At 48.2% G+C, this 24,309-nt stretch overlaps 1 protein-coding gene across 2 annotated transcripts in view; it reads right to left on the bottom strand.

The window, feature by feature from the left end:
* The window catches only part of AGAP3 (ArfGAP with GTPase domain, ankyrin repeat and PH domain 3), a 1,011,227-nt gene that overhangs the window by 688,467 nt on the left and 298,451 nt on the right, over positions 1-24,309 (bottom strand). For both annotated transcript variants that reach the window (XM_029587235.1, XM_029587233.1), the window contains exons 7-8: positions 21,084-21,211; positions 20,421-20,576 (exon numbers count right to left, since the gene is read on the bottom strand). In XM_029587235.1, the coding sequence (XP_029443095.1) occupies positions 20,421-20,576; positions 21,084-21,211 (284 nt within the window). The remainder of the gene's footprint in view (positions 1-20,420; positions 20,577-21,083; positions 21,212-24,309) is intronic.

Below are 24,309 nucleotides of genomic sequence, written 5' to 3'. Positions count from 1 at the left end.
GCAGCAAGACCCATTTCACATCGAGGCACCGCAGATCACCCCCAGCTGTAGTTGCTACTTCTGATAAAGAAAAAGCCGAAAGTTCCATGGACTGACTGACATGAATCGAAGACACTACTTTTAGCAAAAAAAAGGGTACTGTCTTAAGGGATACCCCTGAATCTGAGAAACGTAGAAAAGGTTCTCTACACGATAATGCTTGGAGCTCTAAAATTCTTCTGGGTGAACAAATGGACACCAAGAAGACGGTTTTGAGAGTCAAATCCTTGAGCGTAGCCCTCCTTAAGGACTCAAAAGGAGCTTCACAGAGAACCCATAGAACCAAGTTAAGACTCCACGAGGGACAAGTAGCCCGCACCAACGGCTTCAAATGTTTGACCCCCTTGAGGAAGTGAACGACATCCGAATGAGCAGCCACCAAGTAGCCATCAATGTTGCCTAGAAGGGAGCCGAGAGCAGAGACCTGCACCCGCAAGGAGCTCAAAGACAGACCTTTGGAGAGGCCATTCTGTAGGAAAGAAAGGACCTGGGAGACTGGGTTTTACGGGCTGACACTCCCAAAGTGGCACACGTGTTCTCGAACACCTTCCAGACCCGGACATAAGCGAGAGAGGTAGCTGGTTTCCGGGCTCTCAAAAGTGTGGATATAACCTCTTTCTTATATCCCTTCTTTCTCAACCTCTGCCGTTCAAAAGCCAGGCCGCTGGACAAAAGCGATCCGCCTGATCGAAAATATGGGACCCTGCCGAAGAAGGTGAGGGAGATGACTGAGGTGGAGAGGGCCGTCCATCACGAGGCTTACCAGATCCACGAACCACGGTCTGCAAGGCCATTCTGGAGGGATGACAGAAACCTGGTGGAGCTCGATTTTATTTATTTATTTATTTAGAAGTTTTTATATACCACTCTAGGGGTAGTTGCCTATCTGTCTTAGCGGTTTACATCGTAAAACATACAATAAAATTACTATAAAATTACAAACTTTACAGTCACTTTACAACTGGATATCAAACAATGCTATAGGATTAGAGAACAGAATTGGTATATTCATTCTGATATGTTATAGGCACAGATAAATAAGTATATTTTTAGAGCTTTTTTAAAGTCATTGCGATTTTCTGTTAGTCGTATGTACTCCGGAATAGAGTTCCATAATGTAGGACCTGCAATTGAGACTGCTCGTTTTCTGGTTAGAGCTAAACTTGCAACTTTTACTGTAGGAATTTCCAACATGCATTTATTCATGGATCTGAGTTGTCTGTTTGGTTTATATAATCTCAATTATATAATCTCGATTCTTAACACTTTGCCCACCAGCAGCCAAGGGGGAAGCACATATAGGAGAACGTCTCAAGGCCAGGGAAGGACCAGCGTATCCACTCCTTCCGCACAATGTTCCCTTCTGTAGCTGAAGAACCGAGGCACCTTCACATTGTTCATTGTGGCCAGACAAACAGACTCATCACCCTGTCGGACAACTACCACTCTCCGGGATCTAACCTCTGGCGACTGAGGAAATCGGCTTGAACATTCTCTTTCCCCGCAATGCGGGACGCTGCTAAGAGCTCTAGATGACGTTCCACGCAAGCGAAGAGCTTGCTGGCTTCCAGAGCCACCAGGCGACTCCTGGTGCCTCCCTGTCGATTGATGTAGGCCACCGTGGTGGAATTGTAGCTCGGTGACGGTAGACTTGGACAGCGGAAGAGACATCTGAAACTGTTCCGACACCGGATTCCAGCGGGATAGTAAAGCTTTCTGTAACAGACGCATATGCGCAAAAGCCCAAGGGACCAGATCAATAGTGGAGGCCATGAAGCCCAAAACCTGAAGGTAAACCCAGGCCGTGGGTAGCGGGAGAGAGAGAAACGAGCGCACTTGGTCCCTGAGTTTGAGTGCTCGCGAGTCTGGGAGGAAGATTTTGCCGACTCAGGTGTCGAAGAGTGCTCCCGAGAATTCCAGAATCTGAGAAGGCTGAAGCTTGCTCTTGGGAAAGTTGATGATCCAATCCAGGGAGGTTAGAACCTCCAGGACCTTGCTGACCGCCAGCTCGCAAAGGGACTCCGATTTGGCCCGGATGAGCCAATCATCTAGGTAGGGATGTACCAGCACTCCGTCTCGACGAAGGGAGGCCGCCACAACCATCATGACCTTGGTGAACATGTGCGGCGCCGTGGCTAGACCTTTGGAGGTTGCGGAGAAGAAATCCGCGGGGTCTTAAGCAGGGGGGGCCCCTAGAGAGGGATCCTCCTCCTCCTGTAGACTAGCCAGAAAAGATTTGTGCATCAGGAGCACAAACTGTGGAAAAACAAGTCTTTGGTTTCCCAGGACTGGGGATCAGCCACCCCCTGAGGGGAATGAGGGGGGGCTCAATTCGGGAGGAGAAAGCAAATGTTGCTTACCTGTAACAGGTGTTCTCACAGGACAGCAGGATGGTTAGTCCTCATATATGGATGACATCACAGGATGAAGCCCAATCACGGAACACTTTTGTCAAAGTTTCTAGAACATTGACTGGCACCTACTGGGCATGCCCAGCATGGCACTAAACTTGCAGACAGCAGGGATCCCCCATCAGTCTTGTTTAAAGCTACAGGAAGTGCCAAAAAATAAAATAAAATGTAACGAACCCAACACCGCGGGGTGGCGGACGGGTTTCTGTGAGAACACCTGTTACAGGTAAGCAACATTTGCTTTCTCACAGGACAAGCAGGATGGTACTCCTCACAAATGGGTGAGTACAGAGCTGAGAATGTCCGAGAAATGCACCAAACGTACCCAAAAGGCACTAGGACTGGGGTGGAATTTGGTAGACAGCATCCTGGACCCTAACGGGCAGGCGGAAGGGTGTTGGTACGTCAAGTTGTAAAAAGGTTGCGCAAGACACACTGGCCGAAGATGGAATCTTGTCTTCTGGCCTTGTCTAAGAAATAATGGGCTGTAAAGGTATGGAGAGAACCTCAGGTAGCAGCCCTGCAAATGTCAGGAAGCGGCACCGAGCGTAGGTGTGCTACTGAAGTCGCCATGGCCCTCACAGAGTGTGCTTTAACAAGGTCTTGAAGCGGCTTGCTGATAGCAAAAGGATATGCAGTCCGCTAACCAGGAGGAAAGAGTCTGCTTACCCACAGGCTGCCCCAATTTGATGGAATGGAAAGAGACAAACAATTGAGTGCTTTTCCTGTGGGCAGCTATATGGTCTAGATAGAACGCTAGAGCATGTTTACAGTCAAAGGTATGCAGAGCCTGTTCTCCTGGATTGAAGTGGGGCCTGGGAAAGAAGGAAGGTAGTATAATGGATTGATTAATGTGAAACTCCGAAACTACCTTATGTAAGAACTTAGGGTGAGTGCGGAGTTCTGCCCGGTCCTGCAGAAGTTTAGTGTAAGGCGGATAGGTAACTAGGGCTGCAATTCACTAACTCTGTGAGCAGATGTTATTGCCAAAAGAAAAATCACTTTCCATGTGAGTTAGCGAAGATCACAGGATTGGAGAAGCTCAAATAGTGGTTTCATGAACCGACCCAAAACCAGAATGAGGTCCCAAGAAGGAGCCGGAGGACACAGTGGAGGCTTGAGGTGAAGCAAGCCCTTTAAAAAACGTGTTACGAGGGGTTGTACTGAAATAGAAACATCCCCGATACCTTTATGGAAGGCGGCCACCACACTGACATGCATTCTGATGGAGGAAGTTTTTAGACCTGATTCTGACAAGTGCCAGAGTTAGTCTAGAAACTTCGTGGTGGAACAGGTAAAGGGATCAAGGGATTGAGAAGAACACCATGATTTAAACCTATTCCATTTGTAAAGATAAGATTTTCTCGTGGAAGGCTTCCGTGAAGCAATCAGGACATGGGAAACTGGCTCCGAAAGGTTAAGTTGCTGAAGAATTAACCTTTCAACATCCAGGCCGACAGGGACAAAGCCTGAAGACTGGAGTGGCGTAGGCACCCGTCGTTCTGAGTGATGAGAAGTGGGTCCTTTCCCAAGGGAATGTGCCTGCGAATGGAGAGGTCCTGAAGTATTGGAAACCACACTTGGCGAGGCTAGTGAGGTGCTATCAGGATCATGCTTCCCTTGTCCTCACGTAACTTCACGAGAGTCTTCGACAGAAGTGGAAGTGGAGGGAATGCATATAGGAGACCGGTTGCTCATGAGAGGGAGAATGCATCTCTTGGCTGAGAGTGTTGGCTGCGAGTGAGAGAGCAAAAGTTCTCTACTTTGTGGTTTTGAGGTGATGCAAAGAGGTCTATGTGAGGATAACCCCAATGTTGGAATATTGAGTCCGCCACTGTGGGGTCGAGGGGCCACTCGTGCGGTTGAACGGCGCGACTCAGCTTGTCTGCCAACACATTGTCCACTCCCGGCAAGTAGGTGGCCCTGAGATACATTGAATGGGAGAGGGCCTCCGCCCATATCTGTGCAACTTCCTGACACAGTAGGTAGGAGCCCGTCCCTCCCTGTTTGTTAATGTACCACATGGCCACTTGGTTGTCCGTCTGAATCAGGATGACCTGATTGGAAAGGTGATCCTGAAACACCCTGAGAGCAATCTAATTGCACGCAGCTCCAGGAAATTGATTTGGTGTTTGGCTTCCTCTGGAGACCAAGCTCCTTGTGTCTGCAAATTGGCAACATGAGCTCCCCAGCTGAGGTTGGAAGCATCGGTGGTGAGAATTATTTCAAAGTCTGGAGCCTGGAAGGGTAGGCCTTGGAGGAGATTGATCTGATTTTTCCACCAGGCTAGAGACTGACGAAGTGGGTCGGTGATGTGGACAATGGTCGACAGAAGTTGGACGGATTGAGTCCATTGTGACCTTAGCGTCCACTGCATGACTCTCATGGCCAAGCAGGCCATTGGGGTAACCTGCACTGAGGATGCCATCTGTCCCAGCAGGATGAGGAAGTGGTGTGCAGTCGAGTAGTGCTGAAACTGTAGCTGGTGTGCGAGAGAAATGAGAGTGAGAGCTCGCTATGGAGGTAGAAATGCCTTTGCTTGCAAGGTGTCCAAGTCTGCACCTATGAATGATAAAGTTTGAGATGGGACTAAGCAGGATTTCGCATAGTTGACGAGAAATCCTAGCGAAATCAGAGCGTGTAAAGTAAGACGTAGGGACGACAGAGCAGCTTGCTGAGTGGGAGCCCTGATCAACCAATCGTCTAGAAAGGGGTAGACGTGAACACTGAGTTCTGAGGAAGGCTGCTACTACTACGAGGCACTTGGTGAAGACTCGTGGTGCAGATGCCAGGCCGAATGGTAGCACTCGGTACTGATAGTGCTTGGGGCCTACCAGAAATCTCAAGAACCTGCGATGAGATGGAGTTATTGCAATGTGTGTGTACGTGCCCTGAAGATCTAGAGAGCAGAGCCAGTCTCCTCTTTGCAGAAGACGAAGAAGGAAACCCAAGGTTACCATCTTGAACTTTTCTCGGTGGAGGTACTTGTTGAGGGCACGTAGGTCCAGAATTGGACGAACGCCGCCTGATTTTTTGAGGATTAGAAGGTACCGGGAATAAAATCCTAGGCCTTGTTGGGAGTAGGGCACTGGTTCTATTGCTCTGGACTGGAGGAGGGAGACCTCCTGCTCCAGGAGAAGTGAGTGGTCGGATGTTCTCCACGTCGGCAGAGGTGGGGAGTCCGGTGGGATGGAGAGAAAGTTCAGATGATAACCTTGAGAGATTATGGCAAGGACCCACTGGTCTGAGGTGACTGTGTGCCACCTGTTGTTGAAATGGCACAAACAACCTCCCACTGGTATCTGAGGCAGTGGAAGCTGGCTGCTGCTCTCTATGCAGGAGTCAAAAGCCGGAAGCAGGACCCGGCTGAGGAGCTGCTTGCGGCTTTTGTTTCTGAGGTTAACGAGACTGGGCCTTTTGGAAAGGTCTCATGGCTTTTTCAACAGGCATTTACCTAAGTTGTTACTCTGTACATTCCCCAGTCAAATTTCTCCAACCACACCCTGAAGCTCCCCCAAATATCCCTCTCCTGACTCATTCCTAGCAGCCCTCCGCAGCTTGCACTTCAGTCAAAAATCGCGAACTCATCCCAATTCCCGCCTTATTTTCTCTCTCCTCTTCCCATCCACAGTGTGTTTCGATAACCCATAATCGTCCCCCTAATAATCGAATACTTCTCTTCCTACCATAGTATTTCTAACCCAAGTTAAATACTTGCATATGTAATGCTATATTAATATTGATTTAATGGTGCCTGAATGTTAATCTAATAATTTTGCTTCCGAATGTTGCCGGAATGTTAATTTTAATAACTTTGCGCCTTTGCTATTTAATATCTCGCCCTTGTTATCAAATGCGTTCAAATGTTACTTTTATGCGTTCCATGAAACAGTTGTGCCTTGTTCCCGGCCTGCTGCCTGGTCCTTGTAAACCGGTACAATGTGCATATGGCTATCGGTATATAAAAAAAGTTTAATTAATTAATTAATTAAATAGGCGGGGGTGGATAGGACTTCTTTGGATGGAAGAATGACTTTTTAGTATCCTTCCTGAATGGCTGTTTGGAGGAATACTCAGAAGGCATCAGAGAGAGTTGGCGAAGGGTCTCATGATGTTCCTTGAGTTCCGCCACCGTCCGTTGAATCTGTTCGCGAAACAGATTATCTCCTATGCAGGGCAGATCAGACAATCTGTCTGGTACTTCAGGGCGCACCTCTGAAGACTTAAGCCAGGCCCATCTTCTTGCAGAAATAGCAGCTGCAGATACCCTGGAAGCGGTGTCTAAGATATCATAGGAGGATCTTATTTCATGCTTCCCTGCCTCAAAACCCTTGTGTACCAGGCTTTGAAGCTGTTCCTGGAATTGCTGAGGCAGGGACTCTGCAATGTCCTGTATCTGCTTGAATAAGACCCTATTATTTTGGGTCATATAGAGCTGGTAAGAGGCGATCCGAGAGATGAGCATTGAACCCTGGAAGACACGCCGGCCAATGGCATCCAGGAATTTCTGCTCCTTACCTGGGGGGGAAGGAAGAATGGGGTTTTGAGCCTCGTGCCCTCTTTTGAGCAGATTCTATAACCACAGATTGGAGATCCAGCTGAGGTTTCTGGAACCCTGGGGCTGACTGTACCAAGTAAGCAGTATCTGCCTTTCGGTTGACTGGGGCTACGGATCCAGGGTGTTCCCAATTCTTTTTGAGAAGATCCAAAAGAACCTGGTGAATAGGGATGGAGGTTATTTCCTTGGGAGCATCCAGGAATTGTAACAGCTCCATCATTTGGTGCATATCATCTTGCTCGGTCTGTAATTGGAAGGGAATCAATTCAGACATTTCCTTCGCATAATTTATGAAGGACAAGTCCTCTGGAGGAGAACGCTTCCTACTTTCAGTAGGAGAAGGTGGTGATGGTAAATCATCGGTGTCTTGAAATGAATCGTCAGTCCAGGTGTCATAGGGATCAGCACCTGCCCCTCTAGGAACCTGAGAAGGACGGGACTATGGTATTCCTGAAGGTCCTGGTCTAGGCTCTGAAGGCATCGAGGGAAGTATTGGAGGCACTGATGAAGGCATCGAGGGCATCGATGGATGGATTTGTGGTGCCAATGGGCGCATCGGCATCGATGGTTGAGGCATTGGCAGGACTCCCAATGGAGGAATGCAGAACGGTGTTTCTCCTCCCGATGACAGGGTAAGCGGGGAAGGCACCAGAGCCATAGGTGACCCAGGATCCATCTGTGAAAAAGCGGGTATAAGCGCTTCCATCTTCGAGAGCAGTGGTGCCAATGCTGCCGGAATGGGATCAATGGTCGGTTTCACGACCGGCACCGATTTCAGCGCTGGGGGAACTTGAGTCTGTGCATCGCCTTATCGATGGCCTCCTGAACCATCCGGTCCAGTTCTTCACGGAGACCTGGAGCAAGCAGACCCGGCTCCGGAAGGAAAAAAGGAGGCAGAGGCATAGCCGGAGGGACCACCGTTAAAGGAGGAGTCCCGGCTCCCGATACCCGTCCAGGTGAGGGTTGCCTTGGTGACCCAGTCACAGAAAGGGTCGATGCCTTTTCTGGACGGGGTTTCTTCAATGGCGGCTCGGACGATGGCGAGGTCGATGATTTGCCTTCATCGATGGTCCGAGACTTCCGGTGTTGATGCCGATGTTTCTCTCTACGATCCCCTCGGTCCTGAAGGGGAGTAGAGGTAGTCGAAGGCCTAGAAGTCGTCGTCGCCGGACGGTCACCGGCCGGTGGCCGATACTGGCGCAAAATGGACAGTGCCGGTTCAGACGACGTCGATGCAATGGACGTCGTCGGAGTTTGAGAACGGAAGAGAAGTTCCATTTTCTCCATTCTGGCCTTGCGACCTTTTGGTGTCATTAAGGAACATTTGGTGCAAGTCAGGACATCATGCTCGCACCTGAGACACATTAGACAGACTTTATGAGGGTCTGTTATGGACATGGTGCGAGTACAGTTCGGGCACCAACGGAACCCCGACACCATGGCCTTTCAAAAAATTGAGCCGCAGTGCGGTCGACAGCCAGTAGGCCGCGAGGGCCAAACTCGACGGGAATCAACCGAAAATGGGTAAAAAACTTACCAGAGTACCACAGTCAAAAATTCGAAAAAGGGACCCCTGTGGGGTATGAAAATTTTTCCATGAGGAAAATTCCTGTCAGGAATCTCTGTGGAGCTCCTTAACCCACGTGGCTACTGCTGCGTGGAAAAAAAGAAGACTGAAGAGAGACCCCTGCTGGCTGCAGGTTTAGTGCCATGCTGAGCATGCCCAATAGGAGCCAGTCAAAATTCTAGAAACTTTGACAAAAGTGTTCCGTAATTGGGCTCCATCCTGTGATGTCACCCATATGGAGGACTACCAGCCTGCTTGTCCTGTGAGAAATCACAAAATCAGGCTCACCTTCTTCCTGTGGCCCCGTTTCAGCATCGGAGACTGATTCCAAAACCGCTGCCGTTCCTGCGATTTTTCCGGTCAGGAACGGCCTTGGCCACGCGTCAAGCAGCTCTTCCCCAGGGTGCCGTAGTCTGGGGGGGGGGGGGGGGGGCGCCAAGGAAGGGCCCTCCCCACCCAGCTGGCACCTGCAGCAAAGACCTACGCGGGAAAGCCTCGTGACAGACTCCCCACAGGCACTAAAAATGCAGGATCGTGGCATCCAGGACTTAGAAAAAAAATCAGTGTGAGGAGAGAAAAAAAACAGCTGAGCTGTGCCAGTCAGCAGCAGAGGCAGAGAATGAATCTGCAGGTTGCCGGAGCTGTCCATGGTTCTCAAAGAAAAAATAAACAGGGCTCTGTTAACAAAAAATGTTTGTTTTTTTTAAACACAGAAGTGCACAGGAACTTTAAAATCTCGGTCCTAGGTGGACAGTTTGCCAAGTGGCATTGACTGGACCACCAGTATCACCCCAGGTGGTCACCGGGAATGGGAGCCTAGGCTGAAGATTTCAAGGAGCAAAGCCCCCCTAGGCCCCCAGCAGAGCGAGGAGACAGGACTGTCTCCTGGAAAGTTAAATAGAAAACTTTCAAAGTAAGTCCTTTTTTTTTTTTTTTTTTTATATAGACAATAGCTAATACTTGCTTGATCCTGTAAAAAATAGTATGAAAAATCCCCTCAGGGACAAGATAAGGAGTTAAGGGGAACCGCAGGTTCAGCTGCCTGCATCTGCTGGAGACAGACGAATACTGAGGGGATGCAGGGTAGGCTCTGTCCTGATATAGGATACCCTTTTAGTTTTGGTCTGTCTCCATCTGCTGGACAGGAGGCTCAACCCACGGTCAGGACTGATCTGGGTACGTACAGGGAAAAGAACAGATTATTTCAAAACAGCTGATGAATGGAATATCCAATAATTAAACTCATACAAAAATTTTCAAAACACCAATAAAATATTTCAAACAGCAGACACAAAGACACAATTAAAAATAATAAAAAATGCTTTGCTCTCCAAATCTGGGAATGTTGGATTTCCAGGTGCCCTGAGATTGTTATGAATTAGCAGGAGGAAGAGAGAGGAGGGGTTTGCTTACAACTTCACCCTCTCTCAGTCACACACTTAGGCTCTCAATCACACATAGACACACACACTCTCTCTGACTTATACACACAAGCATTTAATCATATATGCACAAGCTCTCTCTCAATTACACATACAGGCTCTCAATCACACTTACATACATGCTGTCTTTTGCTCACACACAAAGGATCTCAGTCACACACAGACATAGGCTCTCAATTACACACACACACTGAGGGAAAAAAAGCTTTTATGGCTGAAGCCAGAAGAAAAAGAGAAAATTATTTGTACAGGGCTTTCAGGGCTGCAGTGATGAAGGTGCATCTGAAAGTTCTGTCAGGCAGAAAACTTGTGCAAGCTGGAGCGCTTAGCAGCAGCTTTACAAGTTAGCATACAAAAGACCATGTGACTCATCCGTGCTGTGATTTAGAGGCCTATCTTTGGAGAAAGTACAAACATTTAGCAAGTAACAATGAGACTAACACATGACAATCACAACAAAGATGAGAAGGCTAGCATAATCACACCAGGAAATTCTGGCTAGGATGTAAAGGGAAAAACAGACAGAAATCAGTCATAAAATCAGCACACAGAGCTAAAACCATCGTATGCAATAGCAACTTAGAATCTGATATGGGGAAGGAAGAAGTATGACACAGATGTTCTCATCTGATACCTGTGTAACTGTAATGGGGTAAAGAGGCTCAGATACAGGGATGATATCTTACATTATTTGAGTGCAATCCATACTAGGCTGAACAGATGTAGGAATGCTCTTTTATGAGGAGTGTCACAGTAAACAACAAGATGCAGAGAAGCTCTTTTGTAATATGTGATGATCGGGGGAAGAACAAGATCTAGGGATGCTCTTGTGATTTACAAGGAGCAAGAGGGTGAAGAACCAGATGTAGGGGTGATATCTTATGATGCAAGAAAAGCATCAGTGAAAAGCATGATGTAGAGACACAATGTACTAGGAGCAAAAGAATGAAGCTGATTATGTAGGGACACTTGTGCTATACAAGGAGAGATAAAGCAAATGTTGCTTACCTGTAACAGGTGTTCTCACAGGACAGCAGGATGTTAGTCCTCACATATGGGTAACACCACAGGATGGAGCCCAATCACGGAAAACTTCTGTCAAAGTTTCCAGAACTTTGACTGGCACCTACTGGGCATGCCCAGCATGGCACTAACCCTGCAGCCAGCAGGGGTCCCCCTTCAGTCTTATTTGATAGCTACAGGCAGTGCCGAAAAATAAAACAATAAAGCATTACGAACACAACACCGCGGGGCGGCGGGCGGGTTTCGTGAGGACTAACATCCTGCTGTCCTGTGAGAACACCTGTTACAGGTAAGCAACATTTGCTTTCTCACAGGACAAGCAGGACGGTAGTCCTCACATATGGGTGAGCACCGAGCTGAGGATGTCCGGACATGCACCAAATGTACCCAAAAGGCTTGCAACAGGCACAACAACTGCGGTGGAATTTGGTAGAGGGCATCCTGAACCTGACTGGGCAGGTGGAAGGGTGATGGTACTTCATGTTGGAAATAGGTTACGCAGGACAGATTGGCCGAAGATGGAATCTTATCTTCCGGCTTTGTCCAAGCAATAATGGGCTGTAAAGGTATGGAGAGAACTCCAGGTGGCAGCGCTGCAAATGTCAGGAAGCGGCACCGATCGTAGGTGTGCTACTGAAGTCGCCATGGCCCTCACAGAGTGTGCTTTAACACAGTCTTGAAATGCTATACCCGCTTGCTGATAGCAAAAGGATATGCTGTCTGCCAACCAGGAGGAGAGAGTCTGCTTACCCACAGGCTTCCCTAACTTGTTAGGGTGGAAAGAAACGAATAATTGAGTGCTTTCCCTGTGGGCAGCTGTATGGTCTAGGTAAAACGCTAGAGCCTGTTTACAGTCAAGGGTATGCAGAGCCTGTTCTCCTGGGTTGGCATGGGGCCTAGGAAAAAAGGTAGGTAGTATGAACGATTGATTAAGATGAAAATCCGAAACTACCTTAGGTAAGAATTTCGGGTGAGTGCGGAGTACTGCCTGGTCCTGCAGAAGTTTAGTGTAAGGTAGATAGGTAACTAGAGCCTGCAATTCACTAACTCTGCGAGTTGAAGTGATAGCCAAAAGGAAAATCACTTTCCATGTGAGATATCGAAGGTCACAGGATTGGAGAGGCTCAAATGATGGTTTCATGGGCCGACCCAAAACCAGATTAAGGTCCCAAGAAGGGGCCAGAGGACGTAGTGGAGGCTTGATATGGAGCAAACCCTTCAAAAAACATGTGACCAGAGGTTGTACTGATATAGGGACATCCCCGACACCTTTATGGAAGGCGGCTACCTCACTGTCATGCATTCTGATGTAAGAAGTCTTTAGACCTGACTCAGATAGATGCCAGAGATAGTCCAGAAACTTCGGGATTGGACAGGAAAAGGGGTCAAGGGACTGAGAAGAGCACCATGACGTGAACCTTTTCCATTTGTAAGAGTAAGATTTTCTCGTGGAAGGCTTCCGTGAAGCAATCAAGACACGGGAAACTGGTTCAGAAAGGTTAAATTGTTGAAGGATTAACCTTTCAACATCCATGCCGTCAGAGATAAAGCGTGAAGATTGGGATGGCGTAGGCTCCCGTCGTTCTGAAGGATCAGAAGCGGGTCCCTTCCCAAAGGAATGTGCCTGCGGATGGAGAGATCCTGAAGTATTGGAAACCACACTTGGCGTGGCCAGTGAGGTGCTATCAGGATCATGGTTATCTTGTCCTGACGTAACTTCATGAGAGTCTTTGAGAGAATAGGAAGTGGAGGGAATGCGTAGAGCAGACCGGTTGCCCATGAGAGGGAGCATGCGTCTGTGGGTTGAGAGAGTTTGCTGCGAATGAGAGAACAGTAGTTCTCCACTTTGCGGTTTTGTGGGGACGCAAAGAGGTCTATCCGAGGATATCCCCATTGTTGAAAGATGGAGTTCACTACAGAGGGGTTGAGAGACCACTTGCGCGGTTGAAAGACGCGACTCAGCTTGTCTGCCAACACATTGTCCACTCCCGGTAACCAGGTGGCCCTGAGGTACATCGAATGGGAGAGAGCATCCTCCCAAATCTGCGCAGTTTCCTGACACAGAAGGAAGGAGCCTGTGCCTCCCTGCTTGTCGATGTACCACACTGCCACCTGGTTGTCCGTTTGAATCAAGATGACTTGATTTGAGAGGCAATCCTGAAAAGCCCTGAGAGCATATCTGATTGCTCGAAGTTCCAGGAAATTTATTTGGTGTTTGGCTTCCTCTGGAGACCAAGGTCCTTGTGTCTGCAGATCAGCCATGTGGGCTCCCCAACCGAGATTGGAAGCATCGGTGGTGAGAGTGATTTGAGGATTTGGAACCTGGAAGGGCAATCCCTGGAGGAGATTGATCTGATTTTTCCACCAGGCGAGAGACAGACGGAGTGAGTCAGTGACGTGGACAACGGTCGACAGAGGCTGAATAGCTTGAGTCCATTGAGACCTCAGAGTCCAGTGCAGAGTCTCATGGCCAAATGGGCCATTGGTGTGACATGGACTGAAGACGCCATGTGTCCAGGAGGACGAGAAATTGGTGTGCAGTCGCAGAATGCTGAGACTGCAGCTGGTGAGCAAGAGATACAAGAGTCCGTGCTCGTTGTCGAGGCAGGAAAGCCTTTGCATGTAAGGTGTCCAAGTCTGCCCCAAGGAACAATAAGGTTTGAGATGGGACTAAGTAGAATTTGTCGTAATTGACGTGAAATCCTAACGAAATCAGCGTGTGTAAGGTTAGATTGAGGGATGACAGAGCAGTTTGCTGAATGGGAGCCCTGATTAACCAGTCGTCCAGATAGGGGTAGACGTGAACACCTTGTGTCCTGAGGAAGGTTGCGACGACTACGAGGCATTTTGTAAAGACTCTTGGTGCAGACGCTAGGCCGAATGGAAGCACTCGGTACTGATAGTGCTTGAGGCCTACTAGGAACCTCAGGTACTTGCGATGAGCTGGACTTATCGCAATGTGGGTATATGCATCCTGGAGGTCCAGAAAGCAGAGCCAGTCTCCTCTTTGTAGAAGAGGTAGAAGCGATCCCAAGGTGACCATCTTGAACTTTTCTCGCTGGAGGTACTTGTTGAGGGCCCGTAGGTCCAGAATAGGACGGACGCCTCCCGATTTTTTGGGGATTAGGAAGTACCGGGAACAGAAACCTAGGCCTTGCTGAGAGTATGGTATGGGTTCTATTGCTCTTGACTGGAGAAGGAGGGAAACCTCTTGATCCAGAAGAATGGAGTGTTCGGATGTTCTCCACATCTGTAGAGGTGGGAAGTCCGGTGGCAGGGCGAGAAAGTTGAGATGATAACCCTGAGCAATGATTGCCAATACCCATTACTCGTAAGTGATTGAATGCCACATGTTGTGGAAGTGGCACAATCAACCTCCCACTGGTATGTGCGACAGAGGAATCTGGCTGCTGCTCTCTAAGTGGAAGTCAAAAACCGAAAGCAGGTCCTGGTTGAGGAGCTGCCTGTTTTTGTTTATGGGCTTGACGAGACTGCAGTTTTTGATAAGGTTTCATGGCACGGGATCTGGTTGGTGGCGGGTAAGACTTCTTTGGGTGGAAGAAAGACTTCTTAGAGTCCTTTCTAAAGGGTTGTTTTGAGGAGAAGTCGGAAGTCAAAAAGAGCTGTCTTAGGGTCTCATGATGATCCTTTAATTCTGCCACTCCGTTTAATCTGTTCACCAAACAAATTATCTCCAACACAAGGCAGGTCGGATAACCTGTCTTGTACTTCTGGGCGTAAGTCAGAAGACTTGAGCCAGGCCCACCGTCTCGCCGAAATAGCAGCTGCAGATACTCTGGTAGAGGTGTCAAAAAGGTCATAAGATGTTCTAATCTCATGCTTTCCTGCCTCAAAACCCTTGTTTACTAGGGTTTGTAATTGTTCTTGAAATTGCTGAGGCAGGGAGTCTGAGAAATCCTGTATCTGCTTGAAAATGACCCTGTTATATTGGGTCATATAAAGCTGATAGGCAGCAATTCTGGAGATGAGCATGACTCCTTGGAATACTTGGCGACCAATGTTATCTAGGAACTTCTGTTCCTTTCCAGGAGGAACAGACGAGTGAGGCTTTGACCTTTTCACCCTCTTTTGTGCAGACTCTACCACAACTGAGTGGTGATCAAGCTGTGAATTTTGAAAACCTGGGGCTGACTGAACCAAATAGGTAGTGTCAGCTTTCCTGTGTACTGGAGCAATTGATCCAGGATGTTCCCAGTTCTTCTTGAGGAGATTGAGAAGGACCTGATGAATGGGAATAGAGGTGATTACCTTAGGGGCATCCAGGAATTGGAGCAACTCCATCATCTGGTGCCTATCATCTTGTTCCATCTGTAATTGGAAGGGAACCAATTCAGACATTTCCTTCACAAAATTTATAAAAGAAAGGTCCTCTGGGGGAGAACACTTTCTACTCTCAGTAGGTGAAGGTGGTGAAGGTAAATCACCGGTGCCTGTTGAGGTATCATTTATTTATTTTTTATTTATTTAAGGTTTTTATATACCGGCATTCATGATAAAATCACATCATGCTGGTTTACATTAAAACAGTGGTGCATAGAAAGAAAAAACAAACTGGAACTGTAGTGCGGAAGAAAGCAGTTACAAAAAACAGGGATGCTTAAACTGGGAGAGGAAGGAAAAAGAAAAGGTTAATAGCATTTTAAAATATTTACAACGAACAGTTAAGTGAGCTGGTCATCACCCCAGGTATCATAAGGATCCGCACCCATCCCTCTAGGAACTAGAGGGGGACAGGGTGGTTGGATACCCGAAGGACCCGGTCTAGGCTCCGAAGGAATTGGAGGAATTATCGGAGGCACCAATGATGGCATTGAAAGCACCGGTGCAGGCATCGAAGGCATCGATGGATGACTCGGTAGCGCGGACGGACGTATCGGCACCGATGGATGGGTCGGTGGCAAGGGACGTATTGGCATCGATGGCTGAGGCAGAACTCCTGATGGAGGGATGCGAAACGGTGTTTCTCCTCCCGATGATGCTGTCAGCGGGGAGAGCATCGGAGCCATCGGAGACCCGGGATCCATTGGTGGAAAAGCAGCCATAAGCGCTTCCATCCTGGATAGCAGCGGTGCAAGCGCTGCCAGAATCAGGTTGATGATCGGTTCCAGAGGCGGTGCCGGTGTCGGAGGAACCTGAAGTCGTTGCATCGCCTTGTCGATGGCCTCCTGAACCATCCGGTCCAGTTCTTCTCGGAGACCTGGAACAAGCAGCCCCAGCTCCGGAACAGAAGAAGGAGGCAGAAGCATAGCCGGAGGGACCACCGTTAAAGGCGGAGTCGCGGCTCCCGATCCCTGATCGGGTGAGGGTTGCCTCGGTGACCGGTCGCAGGAATGGTCGGTGCCTTTCCTGGACGGGGGTTTTTCCGACAGCGGCTCGGATGATGGCAAGGTCGATGATTTCGCTCCCTCGATGGTCCGAGATTTACGGTGTCGATAGCGATGTTTCTCCCTGCGATTCCCTCGATCCTGAGGGGGAGTAGAGGGTGTCGATGGCTGAGAAGTCGTCGATGCCGGTCAGTCACTGGTCGGTGTGCGATGCTGGTGCGAAGTTGACGGTGCCGGTTCTGACGACGTCGATGCAATGGACGGAGTCGGGGTTTGAGCACGGAAGAGAAGTTCCATCTTCTCCATTCTGGCCTTGCGACCCTTCGGTGTCATTAGGGCACATTTGGTGCAGGTCAAGACATCGTGCTCGCGTCCTAGACACATTACACAGACTTTATGGGGGTCTGTGATAGACATGGTGCGGGTACAGTCTGGGCACCGACGAAACCCCGAATCCATGGCAAAAAATCGAGCCACGGTACGGTCAACGGCCAGTAGGCCGCGAGGACCAAACTCGACGGTAATCGACAGAAAACGGGTAAAAACCTACCGGAGTACCGCGGACTGAGAAAAGTTAGAGGAGGGCCCCCTGTGGGGCAATTTAACTTTTAGTAATTCCATGTGGAAAATTCCTTTCAGGATTTTCTTCAGAGCTCCTTTACCGCGAGGCTATTGCTGCGCGGAAAAAAGAAGACTGAAGGGGGACCCCTGCTGGCTGCAGGGTTACTGCCATTCTGGGCATGCCCAGTAGGGGCCAGTCAAAGTTCTAGAAACTTTGACAGAAGTTTTCCGTGATTTGGCTTCATCCTGCGATATCACCCATATGTGAGGACTACTGTCCTGTGAGAATATAAAGAACATGATGCAAGGATGCTCTCTTATGATATATGAGGAATGACAGGGAGATGCAGGGATGATCTTTTATGGAAGACAAGGAGTGGCAAGGTGAAGAACAAGATGCAGGGATACTCGCGACAGAAGTAACAGGGTGAAGGGCATGATGAAAAGATGTCTTATAACATAAAGGATCAACATGGTGATGTACATGATGCAGGGAGTATCTGGATACATAGGGAGTAACAAGATGAAGTGCATGAAGCAGGGATGCTCTCTTATAATGTATGGGGAACAAGAGGGTGAAAGACATGAAGCAGGGATGCTCTCTTATAATGTATGGGGAACAAGAGGGTGAAAGTCATGATGCAGGGATGCTCTCTTATAATGTATCGGGGAAGAAGTGAGTGAAAGACATAATGCAGAGGTGCTCTCTTATGTATCGGGGAAGAAGTGAGTGAAAGACATGATGCAGGGATGCTCTCTTATAATGTATGGGGGAAGAAGTGGGTGAAAGACATGATGCAGGGATGCTCTCTTATAATGTATGGGGGAACAAGAGGGTGAAAGACATGATGCAGGGATGCTCTCTTATAATGTATGGGGGAACAAGAGGGTGAAAGACATGATGCAGGGATGCTCTCTTATAATGTATGGGGGAAGATGTGGGTGAAAGACATGATGCAGGGATGCTCTCTTATAATGTATGGGGGAAGAAGTGGGTGAAAGACATGATGCAGGGATGCTCTCTTATAATGTATGGGGGAAGAAGTGGGTGAAAGTCATGATGCAGAGGTGCTCTCTTATAATGTATGGGGGAAGAAGTGGGTGAAAGACATGATGCAGGGATGCTCTCTTATAATGTATGGGGGAAGAAGTGGGTGAAAGACATGATGCAGGGATGCTCTCTTATAATGTATGGGGGAAGACGTGGGTGAAAGACATGATGCAGGGATGCTCTCTTATAATGTATGGGGGAAGAAGTGGGTGAAAGACATGATGCAGGGATGCTCTCTTATAATGTATGGGGGAAGAAGTGGGTGAAAGACATGATGCAGGGATGCTCTCTTATAATGTATGGGGGAACAAGAGGGTGAAAGACATGATGCAGGGATGCTCTCTTATAATGTATGGGGGAAGACGTGGGTGAAAGACATGAAGCAGGAATGCTCTCTTATAATGTATGGGGGAAGACGTGGGTGAAAGACATGATGCAGGGATGCTCTCTTATAATGTATGGGGGAACAAGAGGGTGAAAGACATGATGCAGGGATGCTCTCTTATAATGTATGGGGGAACAAGAGGGTGAAAGACATGATGCAGGAATGCTCTCTTATAATGTATCGGGGAAGAAGTGGGTGAAAGACATGAAGCAGGAATGCTCTCTTATAATGTATCGGGGAAGAAGTGGATGAAAGACATGATGCAGGGATGCTCTCTTATAACGTATGGGGGAAGAAGTGGGTGAAAGACATGATGCAGGGATGCTCTTTTATAACGTATGGGGGAAGACGTGGGTGAAAGACATGATGCAGGGATGCTCTCTTATAATGTATGGGGGAAGAAGTGGGTGAAAGACATGATGCAGGGATGCTCTCTTATAATGTATGGGGGAACAAGAGGGTGAAAGACATGATGCAGGGATGCTCTCTTATAATGTATGGGGGAAGACGTGGGTGAAAGACATGAAGCAGGAATGCTCTCTTATAATGTATGGGGGAACAAGAGGGTGAAAGACATGATGCAGGGATGCTCTCTTATAATGTATGGGGGAAGAAGTGGGTGAAAGACATGATGCAGGGATGCTCTCTTATAATGTATGGGGGAAGACGTGGGTGAAAGACATGATGCAGGGATGCTCTCTTATAATGTATGGGGGAACAAGAGGGTGAAAGACATGATGCAGGGATGCTCTCTTATAATGTATCGGGGAAGAAGTGGGTGAAAGACATGATGCAGAGGTGCTCTCTTATAATATATGGGGGAAGAAGTGGGTGAAAGACATGATGCAGGGATGCTCTCTTATAATGTATGGGGGAAGAAGTGGGTGAAAGACATGATGCAGGGATGCTCTCTTATAATGTATGGGGGAAGAAGTGGGTGAAAGACATGATGCAGGGATGCTCTCTTATAATGTATGGGGGAAGACGTGGGTGAAAGACATGATGCAGGGATGCTCTCTTATAATGTATGGGGGAAAAAGTGGGTGAAAGACATGATGCAGGGATGCTCTCTTATAATGTATGGGGGAAAAAGTGGGTGAAAGACATGATGCAGGGATGCTCTCTTATAATGTATGGGGGAAGAAGTGGGTGAAAGACATGAAGCAGGAATGCTCTCTTATAATGTATGGGGGAACAAGAGGGTGAAAGACATGATGCAGAGGTGCTCTCTTATAATGTATGGGGGAAGAAGTGGGTGAAAGACATGATGCAGGGATGCTCTCTTATAACGTATGGGGGAAGAAGTGGGTGAAAGACATGAAGCAGGAATGCTCTCTTATAATGTATGGGGGAACAAGAGGGTGAAAGACATGATGCAGGGATGCTCTCTTATAATGTATGGGGGAAGAAGTGGGTGAAAGACATGAAGCAGGAATGCTCTCTTATAATGTATGGGGGAACAAGAGGGTGAAAGACATGATGCAGAGGTGCTCTCTTATAATGTATGGGGGAAGAAGTGGGTGAAAGACATGATGCAGGGATGCTCTCTTATAACGTATGGGGGAAGAAGTGGGTGAAAGACATGAAGCAGGAATGCTCTCTTATAATGTATGGGGGAACAAGAGGGTGAAAGACATGATGCAGGGATGCTCTCTTATAATGTATGGGGGAAGAAGTGGGTGAAAGACATGATGCAGAGGTGCCCTCTTGTGATGTAGATGGAATGTCAAGGTGAAGAACATGATTAAAGAACATTTTCCAATGATGTGTGAAGTAACCAGGATAAAGAATACAATATATAGACTTCACATGTTTGGGAAGGAACATAATGTGCCCAAACAGTTATCTTGGGAGGTTCTCTTTCAGTGCTTACCAAGATAAGAAAATAATACAAACTGATGACAAAAATAAATGTTGAGTCTTCCCAGGACAGAAAAGCCCGCCTAGGGCTCCAACTATTTAGTGATATTACAGGAGCATGCCAATGCACCCACCCCCTCTTTTCCACATTCACTTGGCTAAAGAAGGAAATACTTACTGTGAAGATGTTAGAGCGGCGTTTGGACTGTTTGCGGATGGGCGTGGGAGTGCTGGAGGCAGCGATGGTCTCAATTCTAAGCTCTCTCTGACTGATACTTGGTGTAGAGGGTACTGAAGAGGAATAATCACTGAATGCACTTCCACCATTTGCAGCCTAAAAATCCGAAAGAAATAAACTCAAACCCTTTACACATTACTACTTGCTGGCCCAAAAATCTGGAACAACCTACCAGTTAACATACGACTTGAAACAAGTATGGCAATGTTCAGAAAAAAAGGTTAAAGCATGGCTCTTTCAACAAGCATTCAATGAAGGTGACAGTAATTGAGAAATAAGATCTAAATGTGAAGCGTCGATGAGTAAGACAGATTACTGAATGTCTTGTATTTTGTGTTTTTGCTTAGAACTATTTATTTTAAATTGTAATGCAAGTTAAACTTATTAGCAACATTGTTTTATTGTTTGGTATTTTATCTTGTTTTAAGTGTAAGATATATGATATAATGTAAACAGATATGACGGTTCTTCCAAATACCGGTATAGAAATTTAAATAAATAAATAACTACCTACAGAGGAATGGAGGAAGGCTAGAGGGAAGGTGACCATACGTCCACGGGTGGATGCTACCTGGTACTGCACAGAGGAGATGGCCTTCTTACCTGATTGATGTGCACAGATGGGATGGAGGCTGCAGAGACAGAAGAGTGACTGGGAGAGTTGGGCAATGACTTGCATGGTCCTATTGACAGTTGCTGCTTTTTCCGTACAGCTACCACCTTCTGGGCCACTGAGAAAGAAAAAGGAAGATTATAAATATGAGAACAGATAGAACTCAGAAGATTTACTGATATAGAGAACCTATTTCTAGCCCTGAAATCACTTAGGTACTAGGAAAGCACATTTGCTTACCTGTAACAGGTGTTCTCCTAGGACAGCAGGATGTTAGTCCTCACGAGTGAGTGACATCATCAGCTGAAGCCTAGCACATAAAACTTCTGTCAAAGTTTCTAGAAACTTTGACTGGCACACTGAGCATGCCCAGCCTGCCACTATCCACACATCCACGCAGGGTCTCCTCTTCAGTCTTGTAATATAGAATTATGAAAAAAATAAAATAAACTAGGAAAAAACCCAACTCCGCGGGGTGGCAGGCTGGTTTCCTGAGGACTAACATCCTGCTGTCCTAGGAAACTCGTTACAGGTAAGCAACTCTGCTTTCTTCTAGGACAAGCAGGATGGTAGTCCTCACAAGTGGGTGAATACCTAGTTACAGGCTGGTCCTAAAACAAGGGGACCAACAGTCATCTAACCAGGTGCCAACAGGCACAACAACCGAAGTGCTGTTGGTAACACAGGGAATCAGCCTGAACCCGAACAATGGGCCTGAGGCAGAAAGAGTTGGGTTTTACAGCTGTAAGAGATTCCAGAGGACAGACTGGCAAAAATTGCTATCACGTTGGCCATCCCTGTCCTGACAGTACTGCGAGGTAAAGGTGTGGAAGGAACTGAATGTCGCAGCCTTTGCAGATCTCGTCCAGGAGGACTGCTTGCAAGACTGAAGCTGCCATGGCTCGAACAGAGTGAGCCTTGACACGGCCCCCCAGCTGCAGTCCTGCTTGCATATAGCAGAAAGAAATGTAGTCTGCTATCCAATTGGACATGGTCTGCTTGGTCACAGCAACTCCCAATCGGTTCTTGTCAAATAAATGAAGAGTTGCGTGGATTGCCTGTGGTCTGCTGCTCATTCCAGGTAGAAGGCTAAGGCCCTCTTGTAATCTAGGCTGTGCAGAGCCCACTCGCCAAGGTGCAGTTGAGGCTTAGGAAAGAAGGTGGGCAGAATGACTGACTGGTTCAGGTGGAAATTAGTCACCATCTTCGAAGGAACTTAGGGTGTGTGTGTAGAACCACCCAATCATAGAAGAACTTCATGTAGGGTGGATATGACACCATAGCCTGAAGTTCTCTGACTGTGCGCGCTGAGGTGACTGCTACCAAGAAAATGACCTTCCAGGTCAGGTACTTCAGGTCACAAGTGCACAAAGGCTCAAATGGAACCTTCATCAGTTGGGCCAAGAACATGTTGAGGTCCCAGGAATCCGCATCGAAATGGGTGAACCATCCACCCCGTGATGACAGGACCCAATAGCACCAAGATGTACTCTGACCAACTTGGTCTTCAGACCAGCCTCCAAGAGGTGCAGCAGGAAATCCAACAGTTTAGATGTGGAGCAAGAGAACAGGTCCAAGCCGTGGCTCTCACACCAAATACAGAATCTCTCCCACTTTAAGCTGTAAGCCTTCCTAGTAGAAGGCTTCTTAGACTCCACTAGGACCCGAGACACACCCTCCGCGGTATCCAGGGGCTATAAGGTAATCTTCTCAACATCCAAGCCTTGAGAGATAAGGTCTGGATGTTGGGATGGCGCAGTCTGCCCCAATCCTGCATGATGAGGTCTGAGGAGGTTCCCAGACTGATCGGCTTTTGAGGGAGAGATCCTGTAGGAGCGGAGAACCAGATCTGCCTCGGCCAATAAGGAACGATGAGAATCATGGTCCTCCAGTCCTGTTGGAGCTTCAGAAGAGTCTTTGACACTAGTAGAAGCAGAGGGTAGGCATACAGGAGGCCCGTGACCCAATGGCAGGCAAAGGCTTCCAATGCCGGCTTGCCATTCCCTGTGGACAGGGAGGAAAACTGATTTACCTTCCTGTTGTGGGGGAAGTGAAGAGATCCATGTCTGGAGTTCCCCAGACACAGAAGATCCAATCCGCAACTTCCTGCTTCAGGGACCTCTTGTGTGGGTGGAAAGAACAACTCAGATTGTCCGCTATCACATTCTCCTGCCCGGCAAGTACATGGCAAAGAGAAGGATGCCCTGGGACAGAGCCCATAACCAGATCTGGACCACCTCCTGACAAAGGAGGAATGATCTCGTGCCTCCCTACTTGTTGAGGTACCACCTCGCCACCTGATTGTCGGTCTGGATGAGGACCACCTTATTGGCCAGGCGGTCCTGAAACGCCCAAAGCGCATATCAGATCGCCCGGAGCTCCAGGAAGTTGATTGCACACTGTGCTTCCTGTGCTGACCATTGACCCTGGGTGCGGAGACCTCCAACATGCCCCCCCCCCCCCCCAGCCCAGGTGGGAAGCATATATGGTAAGCACAACCTGAGCAGAGGAAGCCTAAAAAGGTACGCCTACCTCCAAGTTGGATAGGGACTTGCACCACAACAAGGAATCCCTGAGCGGTGGAGTGACCCTGATGTGCATGAGGGTCCTGGGTGGCCTGGCACCATTGGGACCGCAGGGTCCACTGCGCCTTGCGCATGTGCAGATGAGCAAAGGGCGTGACATGGACGATCGCAGCCATGAGTCCCAACAGGCACAACATGCAGTGTGCAGAGACCTGGCGACTCAGCGATTGTTCCTGCAAGGGACATTAAGGTGAGCGCTCAATCCCAGGGCATGTATGCCCAAGCCTGAGCCATCTCGAACTTGGCACCAATGAAGTCCAGTTGCAGTGACGGGACCAGCTAAGACTTTAGGTAGCTGATCAGAAAGCCCAAGGTCTCCAAGACCCGAATGGTGGAGTGCAAGGACTGCAATGCTCTCTGCCTGGAAGTGCTCTTGATGAGCCAGACATCCTGCTAAGGAAAAACCTGCACTTGCAGCCTCCTCAGAAAAGCCCCCACTTGTGCCAGGCACTTTGCAAAGACATGGGGTGCAGAAGGGTACCACTTGGTATTGAAAATGGCTCTCACCTATCACAAACCAGAGGTATTTCCGGTGGACACAGGAAATTTCGATGTGAGCGTAGGCGTCTTTTAGATCAAGGGAGCAAAGCCAGTTTCCCCTCCGCACCAGAGGAAACAGAGCACCCAGCGA

This window comes from Rhinatrema bivittatum, chromosome 2, assembly GCF_901001135.1.
Source record: "Rhinatrema bivittatum chromosome 2, aRhiBiv1.1, whole genome shotgun sequence".
Taxonomy (NCBI): Eukaryota; Metazoa; Chordata; class Amphibia; order Gymnophiona; family Rhinatrematidae; genus Rhinatrema; species Rhinatrema bivittatum.
This window is presented reverse-complemented; position numbering and strand designations above follow the sequence as displayed.